Source organism: Carya illinoinensis, chromosome 5, assembly GCF_018687715.1.
Source record: "Carya illinoinensis cultivar Pawnee chromosome 5, C.illinoinensisPawnee_v1, whole genome shotgun sequence".
NCBI classification, from domain to species: Eukaryota; Viridiplantae; Streptophyta; class Magnoliopsida; order Fagales; family Juglandaceae; genus Carya; species Carya illinoinensis.
This window is the reverse complement of record NC_056756.1, coordinates 25,096,839-25,110,838: the sequence shown is the minus strand read 5'-3', so window position 1 is coordinate 25,110,838 and position 14,000 is coordinate 25,096,839. Positions and strand designations below refer to the sequence as shown.

General features: G+C 40.1%; 1 protein-coding gene across 7 annotated transcripts; it reads right to left on the bottom strand.

Annotated features, from left to right (window-relative positions):
* Positions 1-8,067: 8,067 nt before the first annotated feature.
* Positions 8,068-13,626, bottom strand: LOC122310962 (putative pentatricopeptide repeat-containing protein At2g02150). Of its 7 annotated transcripts, none has more exons than XM_043125263.1 (6): positions 10,960-13,626; positions 10,353-10,389; positions 10,166-10,265; positions 9,520-9,978; positions 8,832-9,159; positions 8,068-8,760 (listed from the first exon to the last, which is right to left on the bottom strand). In XM_043125263.1, the coding sequence occupies exon 1, from the start codon at positions 13,418-13,420 to the stop codon at positions 11,066-11,068; it is 2,355 nt and encodes a 784-aa protein (XP_042981197.1). In that variant the 5' UTR covers positions 13,421-13,626; the 3' UTR covers positions 8,068-8,760; positions 8,832-9,159; positions 9,520-9,978; positions 10,166-10,265; positions 10,353-10,389; positions 10,960-11,065. The 7 variants fall into 7 exon arrangements, with proteins under 7 accessions (XP_042981197.1, XP_042981196.1, XP_042981199.1 ...); XM_043125262.1 differs by having other exon boundaries at positions 8,832-9,136; XM_043125265.1 differs by having other exon boundaries at positions 9,788-9,978.
* Between the last annotated feature and the right edge of the window lie 374 nt (positions 13,627-14,000).

The following is a 14,000-nucleotide window of genomic DNA, read 5'->3' as shown; positions in this document are numbered from 1 at the left end:
GGTGCGTTCTGATTGGCCGTCTGTCTACGGGTGATATGTAGTACTGAACTTCAACTTAGTACCCAATGCTGCTTGCAAACTCTTCCAGAACTGAGACGTGAACCTTGGGTCTCGATCCGACACTATACTCTTCGGTATGCCGTGCAACCGTACTATCTCCTTGACGTACAAGCAGGTCAACTTACCCAAGGAATCGGTATTATTAACAGGCAAGAAATGAGCACTCTTCGTTAACCAGTCAACAATCACCCAAACAGAATTTTTCCCACTAGGAGTTCTCGGCAAGCCCACTACAAAATCCACCGTGATGTCATCCCACTTCCACTCAGGAATAGGGAGGGGTTGGAGCATACCAGCAAGTCTTTGATGCTCGGCCTTGACTTGACGGCATGTGTGGCATTTCTCAACATACAAGGCAATATCCCTCTTCATTCCATCCCACCAGTAATTTTTCTTCATGTCCCGGTACATCTTCGTACTGCCGGGATGAACTGAATAAGGGGCCGCATGAGCTTCTGCCATGATCCGCTCCTTGAATTCTGAATCTTTGGGGACCACTCTACGATCTCGGAACCGAAGAATTCCATCTTTATCCATACTGTAATGCAATGGCCCTCGAGATTTTCTGACTCTTTTTCTGATATCCAGCAGCTTCGGATCATTCCTTTGAAGGGTCTTCAATTCCTCAAAATCAGTTACCCGAATGTCAAGAACTAAAGATAATACCTCCACTTGTTGTGAACTCTCAATAAGGAGCCTTCTCATCCCACAAAGCAAAGAATCTAATTCTGATGGCTCAGCTTCATCTTCCAAGTGCGATTTTCGGCTCAAAGCATCAGCAACTATATTTGCCTTCCCTGGATGATACTTGATCTCGCACTGGTAGTCACTGATTAACTCCAGCCATCGCCTCTGCCTTATGTTCAGATTCTTCTGGGAAAACAAGTGCTTCAAGCTCTTGTGATCGGTGTATATTTTGCAAGCTTCCCATACAAAAAGTGTCGCCAGATCTTAAGAGCAAAAACAATCGCAGCCAATTCCAAATCGTGCGTCGGATAATTCTTCTCATGGTCGTTTAGCTGACGAGATGCATAAGCAACAACCCGTCCTTCCTGCATAAGGACACAACCCAATCCAAATTTAGACGCATCGCTGAAGACTACAAATGGCTTATGCGGTTCTGGGAGCGCTAATACTGGTGCAGTCGTCAACCTGTTTTTCAATTCTTGGAAGCTTCTCTCACACTTATCTGACCAAACAAATTCTACATTCTTCTGAGTCAAAGCTGTAAGAGGTCCAGATAGGCGAGCAAATCCCTCCACAAATCTTCGGTAATATCCGGCAAGTCCCAATAAACTCCGGATCTCACGCACGGTAGTCGGACGCTGCCATGAAAAAATGGCTTCCACCTTACTAGGATCAACAGCCACTCCGTCTCGGAAAATCACATGCCCAAGAAATCTGACTTCCTCCAACCAGAATTCACACTAGCTGACCTTGGCATACAACTGGTGTTCTCTCAATTTCCCAAGAACTAGATGAAGATGATAAACATGCTCCTCAACATCTCGGGAATAAATCAGAATATCATCAATGAATACTACCACAAAGGAATCCAGATAAGGTCGAAATACCCGATTCATTAAATCCATGAAAGCAGCAGGGGCATTGGGTAATCCAAACGGCATCACCTTAAATTCATAATACTCATATCTCGACCTGAAAGCAGTTTTAGGCACATCCTTGTCTCTTATCCTCAACTGGTAGTACCCCGACCTCAAATCAATCTTCGAGAACACAACTGCTCCTTGAAGCTGATCAAATAAATCATCGATCCGTGGGAGAGGATATTTATTTTTGATGGTCACCTTATTTAATTCCTGATAATTAATGCACATACGGAGGGTTCCATCTTTCTTTTTAACAAACAGCATTGGCGCACCCCACGGCGAAGTACTAGACTGAATGAACCCCTTATCTACCAGCTCTTGCAACTGAGTCTTCAACTCTTTTAATTCAGCCGGTGCCATGCAGTAAGGAGCTTTATGTACAGGAGCCGCTCCAGGTTCCAAGTCTATAACAAACTCCATTTCACGAACAGGGGGTAGCCCATGCAAGTCATCCACAAACACGTCCAGAAATTCTTCCACAACGGGAATGTCTACCAAAGACTTCTTCTCAGACGGCATAAACACCATCTGAACTAAGAAGGCATATGCTCCCCATGCAATCTCTCTTCTTGCTTGAATTGCCGATATAATTACCAGCTTTTCTTTTAGCTTACTTCTCGCAAATTCCAAAAAATCACCATCTGGAAGATTAAAGCTAATTACCCAACTTCTGCAATTAATACTCGCAGAATATCGGTATAGCCAATCCATCCCGAGGATGATATCAAAACCCAACAGCTTAAACACCACCAAATCAGCATCCAAGAACCTTCCATCAAAATTTAATGGGCAACCCAAAGCAACCTTGGAACACCACACCATTTCACCATTGGGTAGAGCCACTACCAATGACTTCGGCAAAGGTTTCGTAACCAAATTACACATCCAAGCAAAAGTGGAAGATACAAATGACTGTGAAGCACCCGAATCAAACAAAGTGCAAGCATAAAACTCATATAAACGGACGCTGCCTAAACCAAACACATAAACCCATGAAATCCAAATACACAAAGAAATCAAAGCACACCAAAAATCAAATCCAACATAAAATTAAATTAGATCCATACCTGTAATTACTCCAGCATCATGGGTCGCTGGCACCTCATCATCAACATCTCCGGGTGTGACAGCATAAACCCGGGCTTGCACTGCTTATCTTGGATTTGTTCTTCCACTGTATCTACCTCCACGACTTCCTTGAATTGGTCTAGGACACTCACGAGCAAAGTGACCCTGCTGGCCACAATTATAGCATTGAGTCCCACCAGAAGGGCACTCACCCACATGGGCTCTATTACAAACTCCGCAACTAGCACTCGTCCTCCCATACGAACACTTGAGGATGCTTGCAGTCGAGTTCCGGTCCGCTGAACAAATTTCTGAGGCACACCCGAACTGCTTCCTTCACCAGAAAAACTCCGCCTCTTATGTCTTGGAGGGGAGCCCATACTCAGATTATTCTCTCGCTCCACAAGAGTGGCCACATCCACTAAATCCTGAAAAGTGGATATTCAGTGGCTGACCACCATACAGCGTATATCAGGACGTAGTTCCTCCTGGAAACGCTCGGCTCGCATTTCCTTTGTGGCTATGAGGTGGGGAGCAAATCGCCCAAGTTCTATAAATCTCCGAGCCTACTGTTCCACGGTCATGCTCCCTTGGACCAAGCTTGAGAATTCTCTTGCCTTTTGCCGCCTTACAGAAGCGGGAAAGAAGCGATCATTAAACTCTTTCTTGAAGCGCTACCAGGTCACAGTGGCAAAAGATCCCAACTCTGATTCCGGCACTACTCTCTTAGTATCCCACCAATCAGAAGCGGTGTCTTGCAACAGATAGTTGGCATAAAGCACTTGTTCCGCCTCAGTGCAACCACACACCTCAAAAGTTCTTTCCAAGTCTCTGACCCACTTTTCAGCTTGAAGTAGATCCTCTTCTCCAGTGAAGTGTGGAGTCCTATGCGCCAGAAAGCGCTCATAGGTGCATCCAGCTTGCACCATGCTACTAGGCCCTCCTGGGTATAGCCAAGGCCCTCCCTGATGTGGCCAAGGCCCTCCTTGTTGTGGCCAAAGCCCTCCTTGTTGCGGCCAAGACCCTTCTTGTTGTGGCCAAGGTCCTCCTTGTTGTGGCCAAGGTCCTGCCTGTTGTGGCCAAGGCCCTGCCTGCTGTGGCCTAAAATTCTGTTGCATGAACTCTGTCATCTGCCGTATTGCTTGGGCTATGGAGTCATCTCTCGATGTATTGTCCCGTGGCTCCTGAGTAGATTTTCTTGGTCTCACCATTTTCCTGCCACAATACAACCTTTGACCCCCGTTTAAGAAAAAAAAAAAAACCAACAACATAAAACCAAAAACCAACACCACATAACAAGAAACAAAAAGAAACCAGCTTGCAAAAACATAACTAAATAAATAAAAACAAGCAAACAAGTTCAAACAAATAAAACAAATCAAATAGCAACTTTACTTAACAGAAATTTTAAAACACAACTTTAAAAACATTCTGGTACTACCTACGGGACATGTGGTTTTACCCAGAGCCAAACCACTCTGATACCACCTGTGACGCCCCCAAATCCCCCATACATAGACACGGGAAAATCGAAACGTCCGGATGGTGACATCACGGGTCACCACCCTATCGACGAGTGCCAAGTGTGTGTATAAGCAACAAATGTGCAAAAAGAAACACGCAACTGATAATGAAAGTCATAACTAAGTTCCAGAATTTTTCTTGATTTAATACAAAGCTGTTTCAAACATACATATTAAAATATTACAAAACACAAATATTATTTCAAAGCCAAATACAAAGCATAACCCAACTCAGAACTCCGGCAGAGCTGCATCATCGGGCTCAGCCTCCTCCTCCTCCTCGAATTCTACACCAAAATCTACAGAACCAAAAATCGTACCGCAGGTAAGTAAAATCCAAACACTACTAGATAAAAACATATAAAACTCAAACAACATGCATGAAAGACAAGCCAATGCACATGTCCCGTAAAACCATATTTTTCCATGCACGCCAAAAACTCATTTGGCCCAAAAACATATCGCTTAAAACCAAGTCTCGCCATTATCCCAGATAATGGCCCAAACCACCATTTTCCCAGAAAATGGATCAAAAGCCTCAAAATCAAACCTCGCCATTTTCCCGGAAAATGGTCCGTATCCGAAAACCATAAAAACAATCCAATTATGCATGCACCATGATCTCCCCTAGGGATCATCCGCATACCCTGGCTCTGTGCCACACCGCAGGTAACGACTACGCGTGTGACACCTAAAAGAGCGATGACCAGACTCGCGCCCAGCGCATACCTGGCCAAGCCATCCTCTAGTTCCCGCCACTCTAGGGACCACGGAGTCGACACGACATCGTTACCGTATTGTACGATCCGGTCGTCGCCATGCGACAACCCAGGGGATGTCACTCAGTATTATCCACTCCCGAGTGACCAGAGGAGCTCCACCGAGATAATAACCCATCCCGACTTGGGCTCGTGAGACACACGCACCCGAAATCTATTTACACCAACAAAACACAATTTTCTCAATTAAAATAAAATGCACATGTATGCAATATGTAACGCACGCCTCATGGCATAAAATAACCAAGCAATCACAAACAACCAAAACCAAGCACTCGGTCCTCAATCCATCCGACCCCGAACTCCTTGGACTCAGTCCGGAATCAACCAACCAACAGATAAATATTTATTGTAAGAGCAAAATATATTTAAATCTAAAAGTAGAGTTTGGAAAATACTTACAGCGCTATAAGATAATTTTCGAAGGATCGGCGAGCAGCAAACGGCGAAGAGAAAGCAACGTAACAGTGTAAAAACACTGTGGCCGTGGGTTGTAAAATACCCACTTTTGAACGGGGATAAACCAAGGCTCGAGATTGATAGGGAATGGTTTAGAAGTGTTTATGAAGCTAGTGGAAGTGAGGGTCGGCTGTGGGTGGCGGCGAAAATGACGGTAGGAGGCCAAAATACCCAAATCGGAGAGTTAGCTCTTGGGGACTGTTCCGGCAACAGGTTGAGGCCGGAAATAGGTGGTTTAGGATGGCAAGGAGTAGGTGATGAAGTGGTGAGAAGGTGGTGAGGAGGTGGTGGCCGGAGGTGGAGCGACGGCAGCAAATCGGAGCAAAAGTTGTTCGGCTTGGAGGAGCTATTCCGGCTAAACGACGGCTCCATTGGCGGTGGAAATTTGTGGGGTGGTTCACCAGACGGAGGGGAAGGCGAGCGGCAGTACTGGGCGGCTGAGTGCTTCGGCATGAAGGGGAGAGAGAGAGAGAGAGAGAGAGAGAGAGAGAGAGAGAGAGAGAGAGAGAGAGAGAGAGAGAGAGAGAGAGAGAGAGAGAGAGAGATTGCACGGGGGGGTCGACGCATGGGGAAGAAGGAAGAAAAAAAAAGAAAAGAAAGAAAAAGAGAAGAAAGAGAAAGGAAAAAGAGAAAAAAAAATGGAGAAAAGAAATGAGGTCCAATCCTCACCTCTGGGGTTCAACAACTGATCCAACGAAAATAACTTTAAAAGCAATAAAACCAAGAAAATATCTTAAACATAACGTAAAGCTAAAATATAATAAATAACTAGAAAAAAACTAACTATTTAATTTTAAATCCAAAAACAAGCTAAAATAAATTAAACAGCAATTTAAACTCAAATAACAAATAAAATCCAAGTAAAATCCGATTATTTAAACTAAAAGAACTATTATTTTAATTAAATTAAAATATTCCTTTAGTGAAAATACACGTAAAAATGGGATATCACACAAAGTACCATCTTTGTACTTAATCCACTATGCTCATGTAGCCTTATACATGCTTTCTATTTTTAATCCTCAGCTGAAACATCCAAAACATCTGAAAATATTATATAGATAAAGAGTGAGTTATCAATAACTCAGTAAGCAGAGACCATATACTAGTATGTAAACATGAGCCGTTTTAGAAAGTTCGAATTGCAGATCTCAAAACAGGTTATTGAAAAATCAGAGCGACATGTCAAACTATTCATATTCAAAAATCAACAATTCATATTCAAAGACCATTTGTTCATATTCAAAACCCAATTGGTCATATTCAAAAACCCTTTGTTCATATTCAGAAACTAACTATTCATATCAAAGACCCTTTGGCATAACATGACTGAATGTGAATCTTTCATTTATTCATTCTTAGAGTCCCGAGTGTGCACACAAGAAAGAATATGCAAGAAAACCACTTTGTTTCCAAAGTGGGTTCACTCATATAAGAGATGTTGCTACTAACCATATAACAGAATCAGAGGCATCGCATTAGAACCAGAAACAGAATCAGATACAAAACCAGAAAAAAGTCATGTCAAAGGTTTTTCATATGCATATCATATCAAACAGTGTTGTACATATTCATATCATTTTCATATAATCAAAAATGGATTCAGAACATTTTTATATAACATGTACAAAATTTTCGGATTTCATATTCACTCTTTTGCACATTTTAGAAACATATTGCTTATGTCTATATCAGTCATGTCAAAACATTTTTTCTTTTATACGGATTTTATGAGTAATGCAAAACACATATATGAGGTTGTTTTCATATTTCTTTTCAAAATATATTATGCACATTTTCATAAATCAACCTCAGTTCATTTTCTTTTTATATAAAATCTAGTATAAGAACTTCACTTACCAGACTCTACAATTTTTCTAAAATCCTTCACAACAGTGTCAAGTAAAATTGATCATCACCTAAACATAATTAATAGAAACTATTAACACAAATAAACTAACACATCTAAAAAAAACGACACAATTAAACGACTCCACGGCAACAATTTCTATAATTCCAATTATTCTAACCTAGTTACTACTAAACCACAAAGTGACTTTCCAATAACGCCTATTTAAGGCATTTACACTTCAATTCTCTTTTGAGCCTAGCCTACTACAAAATATTATTGTGGTGTTCTACCTTAACTAAAATCAATCCAACTTAAAATCTAACCCAATAGAAAAAGTTAGCCCACTTAAAGATATATATAAATAATATAAAACAAAGCCCAACTTAAACTAGGTTCCTAATTTAATAATCTCTTAACATAAAACCCAACTCAAACACAAGTCCAATATTACATCTAGCTTAAAACCAAAAGCCCATGTTAACAACCAGTAAAAGAAATTGGCTAACACACTAAGGTGGGCAAGATAATTATAACTTCAAAGATTACCCTTTGTAAAAAGTGCTGGCAGCAGATGTTACCGAGAGGAAGACGCCGTGCGTGGGGACAGTGGCTTAAGCCAAGAAAGACCAACTAGATCAAAGAAAGACCAAGCTTCTTTTGTATATACATTCAGAACTGGTCGCAGAAATTTCCCTCTTTAATCATCTGAACACTCGTTGAAATCTACGAACTTGCCAAATAATTCCATCCATTCAATAGAAGCAGTCATTCCTTCTCATTAAGGAAGGCAATGTACAAACCATACCGAGTCAAAAGAAATGGTGCTTTAAGATATGTCAAGTGCATCTACCCCGCACAAAAACCAGCAGCAATTGCTGCAATCTTCACCTCGATTATAAAACACACAACCATATAGTAGTTAAAGACTGAGAACAAGACCAAGAATCCAAAGTTAAAGACTTCCTATTGGAATTTCAACAGCAGTTAAGCTTCTCACAGCTTCTGAGAATATCTTATCCTCATTGTGACAGTGGCCTGAGTAGTCAGTGACTTGCATTTCTGTCAAACCAAGTCTTCTCACAGAAATTCCAATGGGAATGCTAGCAGCTCATGCTAACACTCGGACAATTACAATTGAGCTTTCCTCTTCTTCATTTAACAGTCCATCCAAGCAAAAAGCTTTCCAAGACCAACTTGCATCGTGATGACAGCAGTGACTCCTTCCATATTCTCCTTCAAAAGCCACACTAGCGCAGAAGCCAGGGAACACTACTCATGAAGTGGAGATAACGGGTTCGACTTTGACTCTTTTCACCCTACATCACTCATTCGATAAAATGAAGAAAGGAAAAAGAGTCCAAGCTAGCACAGTATAATGCGTGCTGCTCTCAGTTGTACTTCTGTAGACACTACAAAGAACATCCAATGTAGTACATCATTATGTATAATTAACCAAGCAATGAAACAATGTAGGAATTACCTTATAAGATGTTGGCCTTGATATGTATCGGATGTAAACAAGATTCATATCTTGTATATAACTAACCAGCTAACAACATCCATCCAAGAGGAATTTGATCCTAACAGCTGCTATCTTGGCCTTGATATGTATCGGATGTAAACAAGATTCATATCTTGTATATAACTAACCAGCTAACAACATCCATCCAAGAGGAATTTGATCCTAACAGCTGCTATCTTGCGGAGAAGTGGAACTCCAATTTTTACCAGTAGAATTTGGCATGCTATCACTCCTCATTTCACCCACCAACCATATCCATATAGCTGGGATATAATAAAAAGTGATGCTGTAATGCGTGCAAAGCAAAGCTCAATAAATAAATAGCAGTCTACCCACAATGAAACACTAGATATTTAAAGCAGCATATCATGGTTGTTTTGATTAGCACCAAAAACAAAGTGCATTTGAGATTTGCCATCAATGATAGCTTTTGTTGTCAAGTACAAAGAATGCCAAAACTTATTTAACACAAGGTCACCATGTTCAAAAAGCATAGGGAAGATATTCCACATGCCCATTGTGGTAGTCTGGCATTTTTGAGACTGTAGTTCCAAAAGCGAACATCTGAGACACCAGCTTTGGAACTTTTGCTTTAAAAGGATTCTAATAGTATTTTAACAAAAGAGAATGGAAATTAAGTTTATACCTTCCAAAAAGAAATGAATACTCAACCGTTCGTGGTGAGCAGCAGGCAGAGAAGGATCTCCCACCACCCATCAACCCACCCAGTAGGATTATCTCTTCCCTGCACCTAAAGGTGGGGCCATTGGCCTGCAGCCCATCATGGGGATCTCACCTCCCCCCCCCCCCCCCCCCCCCTAAAAAAAAAAAAACCCTTCTTTTTCTTTTGTTAAAAGACTACAAAAAGGCTTTTAAATTTCAACAGTTCCAAAACTAAGGTCTTAAATGCTCACTTTTTGAAAATGGGGTCTCAAAAGTCCAAACCACATGGGTGTGTATGGCATGCTTTCCCAAAAATATATAAATCTACATCGTTGTGCCACTTGAAATTCCAGCATTACGCAAGCATAAAAGAAATTCCTTTGGGGTTGAGCTTGGGGCTTATGCATATAATCTTCATCCACTCAATTCCGCATCTTAATCACTGCACCGAAAAGGAAAAAAAAAAAAAAAAACAACAACAACAACAACCATGATTTAGTGCACAGATGTATTGTTTAGATCGTATAAGAGATTATTGATAGTCATGTTAGGGCTCATTGTTGCATAAGTGGCACTTATTTGACCAACTAAATTCTTTAAAGGGCAATAAGGTTAACTGCACCACTTACTCTTTCTGTTGATGCTTGTCATGCAATTGGGCAACCACCTCAAGGCTATGATACCGCAAAACAAAGATAAATGTAGGTATTCAAAGTCGGCACAAATGTCCTGCAGGATGCCAATGTTGTAGCATTATGACATTGATATGGGACTTTGCCTTAAAAAAACAATAAAATAAAAGCCAAAACTATTTACCAAGAGCATTTTCTGACATCATATACACTCCAGGAAACTACACAAATTAAATAAAATTTTCAGTTATCTGAATCCATTAACTACATCTCATGATAAGATAAAACCAAATAGAAACCTCGTCACACCCATTTCAGATAACTAAAAGTTTCCAATCGCACACTTCAGTAGCCACCCAACTGCCACAACTAATAGTGAAAGTAACACCAGGAAATAATTCGATTGAAAAGTTGAAAGAGAAAATGCACGAAGGTGTTACAGGTTTAATTTGTAATTACAAAATTAAAAGGTTACAATATATGTTAGTCGCATGCTTCTTCTCCTTTTTTTTCCTCTCTAATGATTTCAAAAAATACAATCACTCACCCTGAGCAAGAATTTAGGGTAATTGAACTAGAATAATATCATCTGATTTCTCTGCTGAAGATAGCCTGAGAACTTAAAACTAAAACCCATCTGGTAGCAAAATTTGCATGATGAGACCACATAGAACTTTGAACACAATACCAATAAGTATCAGCACCATGATATTTATCTAATCATGAACCATCAAACATCACTTCGCAACATCATTCCATCCAGTCAGAAACAAGTTAGGAATTACGTATACCTTGGGTTCTCATATTTCCCACTTAGGAAAGGTAAACTGTGTTGTATTTCAGATCTAAACACTGAACACAGCTCCGTCGAACTAAGGCTGGAAATATATTTCTCTCTCAAGTTTGTAAAGTAGGAACTGCAACATCATCACTGCAAGTAATTAGACGCTTTTTGACCATCTCATTTTGCAATTCAATGGCTTCATCCACTTTTCCCAGCTCATAATACTTCCTCAATAGACATATACACAGAATCTCATCAGGATGGAGACCCCTCTGAATCATCTCATCAAACAGTTCTTTTGCTCGTTGCACCTCACCACACTGAGAAAAACCCCAAATCAAGGAAGTATATGCCGGCAGATCAAACTCCATACCCAAATCAATCATTATGTCTCGCAAATTCAAAGCTTCCTGAAGATTCCCATGCTTTAAGTTCCCATCAATTAAAGCAGTGTAAGAACTTCTATCAGGAATCACACCCTTGTCCAGCATTTCATCAAACAGCTTCTTGGCTGTTTTAATACTATTATTTTTACAAAGACCATCAATTAACGCTGTATAAACTGCAACATTAGGTTGCATACCAATGTCGTTCATGCTATTAAAATGCTTGATTGCCTCTTCAACCAATCCCCTTTTGCACAAACCATCAATTAGTGCACAATAAGTAACAACACTGACCTCAATATTCAAGTCCTGTAACTCCTGTAGCAGATTGAGAGCCTCTGCAGTTTTTCCTGCCTTGAAATAAGCATCCATAAGGGTTGTGTATATAAAATGATTTGCACTGACACCACAAGCACTCATTTCCCTGATTAAAAGCTTAGATTCTTCAAGCTTATTTTGGCTGCACAGGCACCAAATGATGGTCCCATACAGCACTATATCGGGTATGATGCTCTTCTTCTTCATTTCTGTCAACATATCCATAGCACTCTCGATTTTACTAGCCTTAATATACCCATGAACAAGAGCAGTATAAGTTTTCAGGTTAGGAATTACTCCAGCTTTCAGCATTGCCTGAAAAACTTCTTCTGCTTCCTTTATCCTCCCACCTTCACAAAGACCATCCACTAGAGCTGTGTAGGTGACAATATTCAAGTTAACTCCTGCCTGCAGCATCTCATTAGCCAGCTTCAAAGCATCATTTAGATTGCCTAATTTACAACTTGCATCAATCAGAGAAGTGTAAGTAAATTCATTTGGCAGAAGACCAACACGTCTCATGTAAACAAAAAATTTAATTGCCTCTTGCATCATCCCTTCCTTACAAAATGCATCAATTAATGTGCTATAAGTTACGACATTCAGTACCACCCCATTGATCTTCATCTCATGGAGAAACTCAAAAGCTTGAGGCATTCTTTCAAATTTACAGAAGGAATTAATTAAAGCATTATACGTTATTACATCAGGTTCACAACCTGCATCCTTCATTTCTTCAAATATACTAACCGATTCATCCAAGAACCCAAACTTTCCATATCCATCAATAAGAGAATTATATGTGACAACATCGGGCATAAGGCCAGTTTGTTTCATTTTTTTGAACAAGCTTCTAGCGGCTCCCAAATCTCCTCCTTTGCACATATAATCTATCATTATATTATAAGTGAAAACCGAAGGGCTAATTCCAGCCCCAACCATATCTTCAAAAAACTTCCTCGACAATTCCCTCTTCCCTGACTTTGAAAGCCTATGCAAAAGTTCATTACAAGACCGAGCTTTTGGCAAAACCCTGTACTTCTCCATCCTCAAAAAACACTCGCTCGCTTCCTCCAACATTCCTAGCCCAGTCAAAACACTAAATAAAGCATCAAACACACCAAACCCTGGAACACAAACACCCCTTGTCGACCACAATACGTCAAACACATGGCAACCTGGTAAAACCCACCTCAACAAAACTAACTCTCTAATAATCCTATGAGTGTCGAAGTACATTCTCGCGTAAAACAGTATATGAATCAAGATACAATATGACTCCGTGGTGTGGCAAAACCCGATTCGGCTTCCTGTCCATTTGAAGAACCGCAAAGCTAACTTTGGATCCCCTTTCAATTCCACCAAAACCCTAGACATCCATATGGGTGCCAGCGCCGAGTCAAACAAACCGATAATCCTATTGTCATCCCACTGCTCTTGTTGAATAATTTGAATAATATTACAAATTGATTCTTTACTAATATCATCGCAAATACTGTTGGGGCTTGATTTGCTGACAAAAGGGCATCTGATTATGCAGAGGAAGCTGGTGAACCAAATCAAAGGGCAATCAAGGAAGGAACCATGCGATGAAGAAACAGTGATAGTATTGAAAAATGGGTTAATGGATTTCAGGGTGTTCGGAGAGAGAGGGCTTACACGGCAAGAGGCTCTACGACCAACGTGGAAGAGACCGCGCAGGTAAAGTCGCATTGTTGCTAAGAAAATGAAGTGAACGCTAATGACAACCTCAATTATATTCATTATCTTGGGATTCGGATGAACAATAGGTGCTCATAGCTCTCCTTTTGCAGGAGAATCGGAAGGGTACTGGTCGATTTATGCGCAGAGGACGTTCGAGGTTTTAGGGGTTTTGCGGCAGACTCCCACTAGGTGCAGGATTAACGTATCAAAATGGGCTTGCTTGCTCAGTAGCTCCTTACCGTTTCAATTGTAGTGAGCTAAGGCACCCCCGCCTATTAGGATTTAGGTTTATTTGCAAGGTTAGGTTTAAAAATAAACTGAGCGTGGTTAATGGTATGGGGAAAAAAAAAAAAATTAATAACAAAATAAAATAAAATAATTTATTTATAAGTTTTTGTGGATAATATATCTAGCAAAACGCTTATATAACATAATTCAATTTTGAAGATACATTTAAATTTTGAATCTTAAAAATAGGGATATTAAAAAAAATCAAAAAATTGACCGAACGGGTGGATTCGGTACCGATTTTTAAAATATAAAAATCGGTTTGAATTAAATCAGACCATATATATATTTAATTTTTTATAGTATATATAATTTTATATTATTATATATATTATATGATAAATTATTAAAC

Excerpts from the sequence above, each read along its gene's own strand:
- LOC122310962 (XM_043125260.1), bottom strand. The coding sequence starts at position 13,420 with ATGAATATAATTGAGGTTGTCATTAGCGTTCACTTCATTTTCTTAGCA.